The 13,721-nt window shown below is 36.5% G+C and overlaps 1 protein-coding gene across 1 annotated transcript in view; it reads right to left on the bottom strand.

The window, feature by feature from the left end:
• Positions 1–2,676: 2,676 nt before the first annotated feature.
• Positions 2,677–13,721, bottom strand: part of si:ch211-57n23.4 (immunoglobulin superfamily DCC subclass member 3) — a 33,627-nt gene continuing 22,582 nt past the window's right edge. Inside the window, exons 7-14 of the mRNA XM_059350272.1 lie at positions 11,499–11,664; positions 9,147–9,397; positions 8,398–8,562; positions 7,131–7,319; positions 5,036–5,155; positions 3,985–4,108; positions 3,097–3,208; positions 2,677–2,751 (exon numbers count right to left, since the gene is read on the bottom strand). Of these exons, the coding sequence (XP_059206255.1) occupies positions 2,677–2,751; positions 3,097–3,208; positions 3,985–4,108; positions 5,036–5,155; positions 7,131–7,319; positions 8,398–8,562; positions 9,147–9,397; positions 11,499–11,664 (1,202 nt within the window). The remainder of the gene's footprint in view (positions 2,752–3,096; positions 3,209–3,984; positions 4,109–5,035; positions 5,156–7,130; positions 7,320–8,397; positions 8,563–9,146; positions 9,398–11,498; positions 11,665–13,721) is intronic.

The following is a 13,721-nucleotide window of genomic DNA, read 5'->3' as shown; positions in this document are numbered from 1 at the left end:
TGTCATAAAGAAGATCTTTGATATTATTCTTTGAGTAAACCTAAAACACTTAGAAAGGCTAAAGGTAAGCTTCGAGGCAACAGACACTTTTGGTTAATGTTTCTTTAGTCATGGTGAAAAACATTTTTTTTTAATTTTCAGTTGGGAAACCTTTTAAAAATCCATCTGAAATCACAATCCTCATCTTTTTACAGTTAAAAAAACACATTGTTGTGACTTTTAATTACTGAGCAGAAGAAGAAATGCTCATTTATTTTCTCACAGCTGAGTTTGCACTCACCAACAATCTTAGATCGCAAACTGTAATTACTGTAAACTGTTATTATGGATATATGTGCATATGGGCAGAATAATTTTGCAGTTTATTACAACCCTGATTCCAAAAAAGTTGGGACGCTGTGTATAACCTTAATGAAACAGAATGTGAAAATGTGTTCATATTTTTTGACGTACAAACATAAGTTTTTTTTGGTTATAAATATAAACTACTTCAGTTTTAATTTGACATTTTATGCAGCGTCTCTACTTCTTTTTAGAATCAGGGTTGTCATCAGGCTCATTTTCTCTTGTAATGTTTTCTGGCTGTTCCTAAGTGTCAGTGACCAAATTGTGACATTATAATTACAGGCGATAATGAAATAATTCGACTGGTGACATGCAAAGTCTCAAACTGCAACCAACTGCTGTCAAAGCTAAATATCAAATATAAACGTCTCTTTTAGGGCACTGATTTCAGCTGGACTTTAAACATGGTTCCCCTGCTGTTAGCCATTCACACACATGTATATCATCACGCTCACAAGCACGCTGCTGTGCTTTGGTAATTAGGAAGTGTAAGTTAAAAACTCTAAATGTTCAAAATGTAGAGGTATTTGGTTACATATTTCTTTCAATAGCTAAACATTTGGCAATAATTCAACTACTTTAAAAAAGAAAGCAAGTATTCCTCAACATAGACAGTCTTCCAAAATATCTGTCTTCTTCATTTGGTTACTCTAAAAGCTAAAGTTAGGATCAACAAAATAAAGAGTTCCGTGTCGAAGGGGTGCACCTGGAATGACCAAACTAAAGCACATGAAAGATATTGTTTAAAAAAATCACTATGAAATCATAAGAAATGTTTTTTTGGTTTGGGTTCAGTTAAAGCACTTTAAACACAGGTGACCCCTTCAGACAGGAACAATAGGACATTTTAAGTAAATGTATTATCTCTTAAAAATCTTTTTTTGTTTTTAAAGGAAATAAAGAAAACCATGAAAATGTTTACATCTTTGGGTATCATTCAGCTTGGTTTTCGCAGGAGAACTTTTTGGAAAGGCTGACACGGTGAAACACAAGCCTCGTCTGTGCGTTCAGGCAGGTATCACCGTAAACCTCTTTCACCGCCAACTCAGTGTCAGGGAGGTCCCAGTGTAACCAGTTTGGCATGTGGAGAGTTAACTTGGTGATGTCTTTTTGGCTCATCATTAGTGTGTCATCAGGTTTGTGCAGATCAAACAAGCATCCTGTTAGTTGGAACTTGTTCTCTGTCATGGACTTCATAAAAAATGAATGCACCACTTAAAAGGTTCATGAAGCATTCTCAAAGGTCCGTATTTTCCATGAGCTGTGTCCTCTGCACAAACACGTCACGATGAAGCAACGATGATGAAGGAGGCAACACTAGAATGGCCTTTTCTGAAGTGACATCAGAAAAGTTGAAGATCTGGAAGGAAACAAAAGATGACCTGGCTCCAACAGGAGGTCGGTAAGGCTCTTGTCCATCTCTGGTACCGTAAGGCTTTGGCTCGATGCAATGAAATTCAGGCTCTGTCACATTTTTTACTTTCCTTGGTCGTCATCCTGGTGAACATTTGCTGGACTTGCCTGGTTGGCAACTGGCACAGACCACTGGCACTGGTAATGGCTGAGGAAGAGGTTGCTGAAGGGAAAGGGTTTTGGTATTTTTTGGTTGAGGTAGGCGAGCACAAGCAGCACAATTAACTATGGCTCAAACATTCTTGTCCAGCTGAGGCAGCTTTCTAGAGTTGAGTAAAGAATGCATGTTCCTCTAAATGGCTTGTATGGTGATAGACAATCATTTGAAAGAAGACTTTGACCTTCATAAGGCATTTGTAAAGGCCACTGTTTCTTCCCTTTCTTATTGCAGAGGAACTGAAGGCAAAGTCCAGAGTTCTGTCACTACCGACTAATAATGGCTGGTTTTGACACCATAGTGCACATGTTTACATGTCAGCTAACCAGAGGAGATCTGAGGAGTAGAATATTTTGGTTATGAAACAGACTTCCACTGGATAGGTGACAAGTGTTTGTGGTGTACACAAAAAGAACATGACAAGAACTCATCTGGAGTGGAAATGCTTTTCAAAGGCTTCTTCTACATGCACATATGCATGTGCACAGGCATTAAAGGCAATACGCTTTGGTTTGAGGTAGGGCTGGAGGACGGGGGTAAGCTGGCAAAGGATCAGGCTGTTCTATTAGCATTCTGTCAGAGTTTAGTAGAGGTTATTTTTTAGGTTACTAGCAGCAGGTTTTGGGGAGACTAAACCCAGAACTAACCTCTCTCAAAGGGCACAGGAGGTGCTCATTGATGGGAGGCTTGGGTTTCCTAAATGAGTAGCAGACTGTTGCAGGGGAGGACAGGGATGTGTGTGATGATGTTATTGACCAGTGTTAGCCAGTGTCTGTGCCAGGCAAACCTGACATGTGCTGCTCAATGACAACCTGGCACTGAGCCGGACAGGCCAGCTGCTCACAAGAAGAGTCGTCCAGGACAGGAAGGAGGCAAGAGAGAACAAAGACAAGGAATCAGATTATTATCTATGACATGCACAAGCAGTGTACCAGTAAAATTACCCTTGGCTGCCCACTGTGTTGAGTGACTGTACGATCTAGCTGTGAAGACTAACTTTACTTTACTCACTGTTAAGTCACATTTTTCTACGAGTTCCATTTAAGAACAAACATTTAACAATTTTGAACCGCCCACTATGGATCTTACTGAGATCAGATATTTTAAAATACAGTGATTTTCTTACAAGTCCCTCCACAAAAACAAATACTTGCAAGTGTAATGAAAGTGAAAATGACTACCTGAGGTCCTGACTCCACTCTGGTGCAATTCACATCTTTAGGGATGTCGTTGTGTCCGATGTTGTTCCTCTGTACAGACCAGCTGTCCTGAGTCCCTTTACTGCAAAATAGACTGCAACAGGTTCCAACCATGAGTGCACATTCTGCATAACCCCACCTTAGCAGAGCTAAACAATCATTAATGGATGTGCAGACCAAGGTTATTATAGTTAACGAAAAACTAACGGAACAACGAAAACTAGAATTAAAAAAACATTTTCGTTAACTGAAATAAAAATAAAAACGAGAGTTTTTAAAAAAAACGATAACTAACTGAAACAACTGTTACAAAACTAGCTAAAACTAACTAAAATTATAGTGAAAATGTCCTTCGTTTTCGTTTTGGTCAACTTTTTTCATACATAAACCTTTTTGGTTGATATGAAATCTATTTCATCTATTTGGTTTTATGACTTAATGCACTCATTGGGGCTGAGATGGATCAGACAAAAGAAGTAAAAGGCAACATTTATTGTGACCTTATTAAATCTCATACCCAACAAATACCCCATTAAAAAAAAAACTAACACTAAAACTAATAAAAACTAAACTAAAACTAAGCATTTTCCAAAAAATAAAAACTAATTAAATCTAGCAAACACACTATAAAAAGTCATTAAAACAAACTGAATTTGAAAACAAAAATTGACAACAAAATTAAAAACGAAAAATGAAAAAAAACCCAGAACTATTATAACCTTGGTGCAGACCAAAAAAGAAGTAGCCTGGTCCAGGTTTTCTATATTGCAGTTGACACAATACACAGTTCATTGCATTATACTTTGACAAGGATTATTGACAGTGTATAAATATATAGTAAAAAAGGATGAACAGTGTATCGGCTCTTACCTGCGACGGTATCCAAACATAAGGAAGAGGACACAGAAGATGATACAGGCAGTGCCGATATGAATGCCAATGACAATGCTGCCCAGAGAGGCATCTCCATCCCTACACTGACACAGACTGTCCCCTCCTGGAAACAAAGCAAACAAATGAAGAACATCCTCATGACCTGAGCTTCAGCCAAAGAAACACTGAGCACAAATAAATACTATTTATATAAACCAGTGGGGTTTATATAAAGCAAAGGTCAGACACTACATACAATTATTTATTTTGCAACAATTATGAGTTGCAGTCTAGTGGTCCTATCAAGATGTTTGCCTGCAGTAGGGCTGGGCGATATGGACCAAAAGTCATATCCTGATATATTTAGGCTGAATATCGATATACGGTATATATCCTGATATTTTTATCACAAAGCGCAATGAGAGCAAATGTTCAGTCAAAGTCAAATATGACATGTCACAAGTAGTTTTATTGAAACAGCTTATTTAAGTGAATATAAATACTATATAACAACAGGAGTACCTTTTAAAAAAATCAAAGCTCCATAAGCGCACATTTAAAAAAAAAGAAATCTTAAATAAAAAACAGCCTTTGAAATAAAATAGGCAAATCTTTTATCGATATATGTGATATGGTCTTATTCAATATTACATTTAAAAATATATTGATATATCTTTTATATTGATATATCTTTTATATTGATATATCGCCCAGCCCTAGCCTGCAGCCATACCAGTGTGAGCTTTCTTCTTGACATCCTGTTTTGATCTTATAATTTTTTAAATGTAAATTAGGTTTATTAATCCCTCACATGTTCCCTCTTGTTAATTTTTGTTTGGTTGTATTTCCACAAATGCTGGGCTGATCTATAACCAATTGTTGATAAGGTCTTATTTGAAGCAATATCAGAACATAATTATAACCAGTGAGAAAAAAAAGATCCAAAAGTGAATATTTGTGTTTAAAATGGGAACAGTAATTCAAATTGTTGCAACCTTCACAGGTGTAATCAGAGGACCTGCTCAACAGTGTTCCAGTCTGTGGTCACACTCACCAGTGGGTTGGTCACTCATGCTGTCCTCTGCCAGTGACACCAGTCTCTTGGAGCAGTCACTCTCCCCGTTTCCATTGTAGGCCACCAGTTTGATTTCATACACCGCGCCCAGTTCTGAAACAGTCAGTGAGGCATTTGAGTGAAATGATTTGTGCTGTAACTCAAAGGGATAGTTAGAATGTTTTAAAGCATGGTTGTATATAACTAGATGGAGGTATTATATATAAAGTACAGGAGATGGAGGTACACTGTAAAAAAAAATCTGTTTAATTTACGGTAAAATACCGGCAGCTGTGGTTGCCAGAACTTCACCGTAAAAATTACAGCGAGTGGATTTTCTATTCTAAATTTAAATGTAAATATCAGCAAAAACTGTAATTTAGACTGAGTATTCCTGTTATTTTTAGGGTAATTGTGTCATTCATTCACACATCATGGTATTTCTCCATAAATTTTGCATGAAAATGTTACGTTTTTACAGCAAAACTGTGTGTTTCTTCCACTTTATGGCAGAAAAAAGTAAAAGTTTTGTGCTATTCTTTGATTTGATTTTGATTAATTAAAAGTGTCTAATATGGTGATATACAATTCTTTATTTTACGCCCTATTTCTGATGTATTTGACAGTGTTTTACTGTTATTTCTACAAAGATTTTTAACAGTGTACACTACAGGAAGTACATACTGTGTGGGTTTTATCCTGACTGCACAGAACATGTGATCGTCAGAGTGAATGGCAGGTTTTGTTCAGGTTATATATTTGGTGTGTGAGAGAGATGAATCACACAGAATGAAGTAATGGGAGAGGACGCAGTGCAGCTGATGTCTTGAATGTAATCTTATTGTTGTGAAAGTGACCAAGAGCAGTGTGTTGTTATGGCGACAGGCATTGAGCCTGGACGTGTCACTGTGTAAACAAACAGGGTTGCTGCTGATCACACAGGAAGAGAAGGAGGGAGGACATCTTAGAGCTATGATGTGGAACTACTTATTCCTTTGTGTCTGAGTCCTGAGTCTGCATGCTGCTACAACTATAACACACACACACACACACACACACACACACACACACACACACACACGCACGCATGCACTGCAAAAAAGGTGTCTAAAACAAGATTAAAACACTAAATCTGAGGGAAATTATCTTGCTGCATGGACAGATAATTGTCAGTTGACAAGATTTCCTGAATTAAGATTGTTTAATCTAGAAATGTGTTGAACGATTGAAATAAGAAATGAACTCTTTAAACAATAAACAAATAAATTATGTAACACTTAGTAAGAAGCAAATAATTGTCAGTGCTCTCTGCTCGGATCAGTTCATCGCTGCTTGCAGCTTTAATTTGTCTTGTTTTAAGAGTTAATTTCTTATTTTAAGTGTACAACCTGCTTATTTCTAGATTTAATAATCCTAATTTAAGAAATCTTGTCAAGTGAAATTATCTGTCCATGCAGCAAGATAATTTCCCTCAGATTTAGTGTTTTTATCTTGTTTTTAGACACACCTTTTTTGCAGTGAGCACACACAGTGGTAGAAAAAGTATTCAGATCGCTTACTTAAGTAAAAGTACTAATACCACACAGTGGAATTACTTCACTACAAGTAAAAGTCCTGCATTCAAAACTTACTGTAGTAAAAGTACAAAAGTATCAGCATCAAAATTAACTTAGAATATCAAAAGTACTCGTTATGCAGAATGACCCACTCAGATTGTTTTATATGTTTCAAATATTTTATTGGTTTGTTTGTATTAATCCTTTTATGTAAGCAGTGTTTTAATTTTGTAAAGACAGGGCTCATTTAACTTTTTAATATACTGTTATAAGATTTAATTTAAACAAAAAGTCTAATCACTTTAAATGTATCATGTTTTTATGTTCAATCTCGACCTGAAAAGTAACTAAAGCTGTCAGCTAAATGGAGTAAAAAGTACAATATTAGCCTTAAAATGTAGTGAGGTAGAAGAATACAGTTACATGAAATGGAAATACTCCACACACACACAAACACACACACACACACACACGCACACACACACACACACACACACACACACACGCACACACACACACACACAAAGACTCACCCAGGTTAGAGAGAACGTGGGCGTTGATGTGACAGGGCAGCTGGATCGGCCCCTGGAAGTCAGCATGGGGGACCCTGCGGTAGGACAGCCTGAAGCCCTCAGCCTTCCCGGCCTTACTGGGGAGCTCCCAGAGGACCTGCACCGAGCTGGAGTTCACCACCTTGGTGAAGAAGGTGGGAGGGGATGGAACTGGACAGAAAAAGGAAAGTGATGAGAGACGAGTTGACAGACGGGACAAAATAACAGTACTAACCGTCCTCAAAGGACATGATGAGAAGGGAGTAGGTTAGGTAGAATAATATGGTAATTGGCAGGAACGGACGCGAAGTGGCTTCAGCACAGAAAACACAATAGAATATGAAAAAAAAAACATTAAAAAATAATAAAACTAGTGAAACAATAAAACTAGTAATACAAACTGTGGAAATGTTTTTAATTTAATACCAAAGCAATTCAATTTTACAATTTTGTGATATTATTGCATCACATAGTGATTATTCATAGAAATATTTCAATATTCATGAACTTGATATCAAATAAAATTCCCAGTACCATTTATATATGGAAGTCCTGAATGTCTCAGTTATATTTATGCGCTCAAAATATTTTTTTTACAACTCTCAAGCACCTAGTTTACTTGAAATTCAATATATAAACCGTTTTTGGCCAACAAGTGCAAAGACAATTGTTAAAGAATTGACAATATATAATATATAATATAATATATAATGATCAATTTATAACGATGAACGATGGAACAATTCTGACCTATTTTTTGTTCAAACAATATCTCATTGTACACAAAATGAACCCATGATGTGTATATTGCATAATAGTTTAATTGTGCAATAAAAGCTTGTGTAAATATATAAAAAAAAAGATAATTCTCACTGTACTGCAGTTTCAAAAAAAAAAAAAAAAAGGAATTGTGCACAAAAATGGGAAAATGTCATTGTCGTACAAAAATAATTGTTATTGTTGGTAAGTCTCATGTTTCAATCAATGTATTTGTATCTTCCAAATATACTTAAATTACATTTTTAAATAAGCTCAAATAAAGGTTTTGAATGCTTAAATATCATCTTTGCCGTTTTTTAATGTGCCCCTCTGATTAAACACTGGCCCCTGCTTGGCCCCCACAGTAAAACTGGTCTAGAACCTCACCAAGAGCCGGCTCTTCTTGGTGAGCTGAGCCAAATGATCTGGCTCGTTATAAAGAGACCAAATTCTCATCACCAATGGTTTGGTCAGTGTTTCATGTCCTTACCGCCCCCTAGTGTTGTAGTGACCACAGTGTGGGACTGCTGGCTGGCTCCCAGAGGAGAGTAGGCCTTCAGGAAGAGGGAGTAGGTGGTGGCTGCTTCCAGGTTGGTCACATCATGCTGGAAGGTTCCTTTACTGATGGCTTCCTGCAGCTCCAGACTGTCAGGCTCTGTAGCACACATTTACAGTTAGTGACTTTGTTGTTTTTAGATAGATAGATAGATAGATAGATAGATAGATAGATAGATAGATAGATAGATAGATAGACAGATAGATAGATAGATAGATAGATAGATAGATAGATAGATAGATAGATATACTTTATTTATCCCAAGCTGGGAAATTACAGTGTATCAGCAGCATCACACACAGAGACAATAACAACACAATTAAATGAAAAGAACAACCAAGGCATACTTCAAGCAATAAATTGAAATTAAAAATACAATAAAATACAATAAAATGTAATGTAAAAAATAAAAATTAAGTGTCTAAAGAAGGAGTATGTATTAAGGAGTAGAATTCCAGTGCAGAATAAATATGAATATGCAGTATAAAAATGTTGGTGCTATGAAACAAATAAGGTGCAATGAACAGTGTGCATAAAAAACACATAAAGTGCATAACGATGGTATATAATGAACCAGACTATTTGTTATTGTACAGTGTGATGGCATGTGGCAGGAAAGATTTTTTGTATTTTATGAAATTAATTCAAAGTCTTTCTACAGTAGAATTGCTGCTGACACTTACCTCCTATCTTGCGGATGTGCAGGACGTATCCAATGATGCTGTCAGTGACTTCTCCAGGAGGCTGGCTCCATGTGATCTGCAGGGCGTTTGTGGACAGTGCGGTGGCTGTCAGGCCCTCGGGGGCCGCGGGCAGGTCTTTGGCCTGGGCCACAGCTAGACGGGCGCTGGCTTGGTTGGTGCCAGCACTGTTTTCAGCAATGCACTGGTAGATGGCCTCATCCTCTGAGCTGATCCGGGTCAGAGCCAGGGTGCTGCACACATAACACACAGTTGCATCAGGTCACATTGTTACTGCTGCTATCTGTCATATAATATATAATTATAATATATAATTTGGATAGAATGTGGTTTGGATTAATCCAAACATGTCATCATTCATAAATACCAGTGGTGGAAGAAGTATTCAGATCCCTTACTTAAGTAAAAGTACTAATACTACACTGTGAAATTACTCCACTACAAGTAAAAGCCCTGCTTTCAAAACTTACTGAAGTAAAAGTACAAAAGTATCAGCATCAAAATGTACTTAAAGTATCAAAAGTAAAACTACTCGTTATGCAGAATGAACCCACTCAGATTGTTTTATATACATATTCCAAATATATTATTGGATTAATGTTTTGATGTATTCATGTAAGCAGCATTTTTTTTTTTTATCAAGATAGGGCTCATTTTAATAACTTAATATACTGTTATGGGGTTTGTCTGTTTGTTTTTTAAAATAAGTCGAATCACTAAAAATGTATTTTTTTATGTTAATTAGTTAAAAAGTAACTAAAGCTGGCAGCTAAATGTAGTGGAGTCAAATGTGCAATAGTTGCCTTTAAATGTAGTGGAGTAGAAGTATAAAGTTACATAAAATGGAAATACTCTCATAAAGTAGTAAGTATCTCAAAATTGTACTTAAGTACAGTACTTGAGTAAATGTACTTAACTAAGTACATTTAAATGGATTACGTGATCATGGATACAGAAAAAAAATAAAATAAAAGGATGACCAAATCTGGATCGATTTTATCCGGATTAAACCTTTTGAAAAACCAGGCACAGAAGACATTCAGCTTCTGACTGACACTCTCTGTGCAGTGGTGCCACCGTGTGGTACAACTGGTAAATGCAAGGCTGAAAATGTCTGCTGTATTTTAGTAGATGACTGTCCCAGGACCCCAGTAGAAGCATCTCCAGAGCCAGACCTATGTGCTCCTGTCATATATGCTGCCTGCTTCTGAAACCATCACTCTGGCCTGTGCCTCTTCTTCTTCATTAATATATGAAAATTACTGACATGTACATTTCACCTCGTTTAAGTGACAATGTCACTAAATATTTTAATGCAACACCATCCAGCACTGTACTTGCATGCAGAGTGCTAATGTTGGTTCTACCTTAAAGTTACCATGATCATTAACTTTATCAGCACTATGCATGACTTGCATGTTTAAAATGCTATTTTAAAATCATATCCTGTTTTATTGGAGAACAAACCTATGTACTATGGGTAAAAGTTAAACTGCAGTTACAGAAATTCATCTCAACAAATACCGGGGCAATATTTTTTTGCTCCCAGGCTGTGTATACTCAGCTTTAACATTACAGTGAAGATCTGATTGACCTCAGCCTTCAAGATATCTGGTTGAAAATCGGTCTATGGTTACCCACGAGTCTCCCCTTTACAGATATGCACACTTTATGAAAATCCCATAAACTTCTGAGTGCTCTACATCGCACTACTGAGATATTCTTGCAGGAATCTCCAAAATGAGAAATGTTTTTGAAACCAAATCACAGCATGGATTTTTTTTTCTATGGTCTTGGTGCCTTGGTGTGGTATTTTGGAGAGACTTTGACTATTAAAACAGTACTTTAAAGATATTTCAAATGTGTGACTATCAGTGTAGCGCTAAGAACAGAAGTAATGTCTATTGTCAGTTTCGGTAACGCTTTATATTAAGGTCCTTGTAATAACCATTAATTAACAATTAATAAGGCCCTTGTAAGTCCTTACAAGATGCTTATTAACATTATTGTGTGTTTATAAGCTTATATAAGTGTTAATAATGGCATTACAAACACCCATGACCCACCAATTATGTCTTTGCCATGCCTTAATTAATCTTATTTTGTTTGCTTATTGATATTAAAATATACTTTATTGCTCATCTATTATAAGTTAACTAGAAGTTAACTATGCTTTTTGCAACTACCCGATCTAAAGCGAGAACAATGCCTTATTACTTGTTAATTAATGGTTATTAAGGACCTTATTATAAAGCGTTACCTCAGTTTCTAGTAATTTAAATTAATTGAAACAATTAAAGGAAAGAGTCACAGTACACCATTGCCATCACCTACCTGTTGTTATTGGTCAGCTTGATGTTGTGTCCAGGCCTAAGGACCTTGCCATTCTTCAGCCAGATGAGATGAGGCTCGGGGACACCCTGGGCCACACAGGTGAACACAGCACTGCCCCCTGCTGGCTTGGACACAGACTGGGGCCACTGCAAGAACTCAGGAGGAGCTGAGGAGAAACAGAGAGGGAGATGAGACACCATGTAGATAACACATTTTAAATATAAAAATGGTGTCCCACACAGATCCATACTGGGTCCTGTTTCCTTTACAAGAAAGTGTGTAGTACACACTTTACTTCATTTTTATGCAGATGACACCATTTTGTATAATTCTGCCTCCTTTTCAGTTAGTGTAATCAAGGATCTGAAGTCTGCTTTTAATGTTGTTCAGAGGAATCTGAGACTGAATGATATGCTTCTTAAGGTGGAAGAACACACTTGATGATGTATATCAGATCGTTATCATAAATAATAAGGTTATATTATGAGTCTTAACTTACAAATATATTTTTTTCAAGAACAAAATCTGTATTTTAGACATCATATTGATGCTTTTATGCAAGTGATTATGGGGATTGTTTATACAGGGTGTCCATAAAGTCTCTTTACAATTTGAAATAATTATTACAAAGGCAATTGATAAGATATCTTAATCAGATTTGTTGTATGTGTATTTCAGGAACTGTTGATAAAATTGGTAGTGGTAAATGAACCCCTATAAAAATGGTTACTCCTCAAGAGAAGGAGAAGTGTTTGACTCACAGGTAGCCTGAGAGACTGTAAGACTGCAAGCAGGAGGATAACAGACTGAAACCATTCAGCAAACATGGCAAAAAATCAAGTACCATCTTGATGTGCTTTGTGCAACTAATGGTGCCCATGTAGAGGTGTTTTAAATGAGGCAAACAACTTAAATATCTACTCCTCTTATTGTAATAATTTCAACATATTTGTCTTTTAATTTGCTTTTGTAATACATTTTTTAAGTTGTAAAGAGACTTTATGGACACCCAGTATTTGCATGTAAATTCATCTCTTCTGATTCTGTGAACCAGTGGATTTGTCTGTGATTTGGGTTTTCACACACATCACTGCAGTTTGCATGAGAAAGCAGGTTTGACCTCCTCATACAATGGTAGAATAAATTAATGGTAAGTTTTTCTTTATAAGGCCATTGTACATTGACTGCCTCCTCCAATGCATCTCTAATACTGAATAATGAATAAATACCAAACATACACTCAGATAAAAGCAAAAATAGTAATAGTTACACATGCATAGAACCCTTACATTGACATCCTTCTAAGGACATTTGGAAATACAGAGAACATTAGATTACAAATCTGCATATGTGCTTGAACTTCATATGTCAAGGGTGTCTGTCAAAACCCTGAAAGACACATGCAGCCTGCTGACCTCAGCCAGTTCTCAGCTGTCCAGATGCAGGGTTGACTGCTCCTCCAGTTCAATATTGGAGGCACAATAGAGATGCATATATATGCTGGGTTATAGGCAGCACCCCTTAAGCCCTAAAGCCCCTCCTCACTATCGCCCACACTCAGCATCTCATTGATCTATTGACCTTAACACCCTCTGCAAACCCCAACCTCCCAACCATCCCCCTATGAGCTGAAGGGGTTGTGTCAACAAAATGACCATTTCAATAGACACATTCATCACTGCAGCCTCTTCAATAGGTCAGAGCACTTTTATTAGAAGCAGGTCTGAGTTCATGGGAGCCCAGACGAACCCACGAAGGAAACAACAGATTGGAGCTATAATGGCTGCATGTTGGTGTGTTTGGCTCACAGGACGGCGGTCATCCTATCAGACCTGCTGAATATCCCGGTGGTGAACACAGTGGCTGGGTTAGGGCTGGGCTATATATATATAAATAATCATAATATAAAAAAATATATCAATATATTTTTAAATGTGATATGGAATTGGACCATATCTGATATATCGATATAGTTCAACATTTTTGTCTTTCTTTATATATAAATGCTGCTCTTACTAGGGTTTGTCAGATTTAGTTCTTTTGTAGTCTTCATCATTATTTTCTCATATAAACATATTTATTCCAGAAAAAGATTTACCTATTTTATTTCATAGGCTATTTTTATTTAAGATTTTTTTTACTTAAATGTGCACTTTATGGAGCTTTTTTTTTATTTTTTATATATGTTCTCTTGTTGTTAAACAGTATTTATGTTCAGTTAAA

This window comes from Centropristis striata, chromosome 14 (genome assembly GCF_030273125.1).
Source record: "Centropristis striata isolate RG_2023a ecotype Rhode Island chromosome 14, C.striata_1.0, whole genome shotgun sequence".
NCBI classification, from domain to species: Eukaryota; Metazoa; Chordata; class Actinopteri; order Perciformes; family Serranidae; genus Centropristis; species Centropristis striata.
Note: the sequence above shows the minus strand (reverse complement) of the source record. Positions and strands in the feature narration are given on the sequence as shown.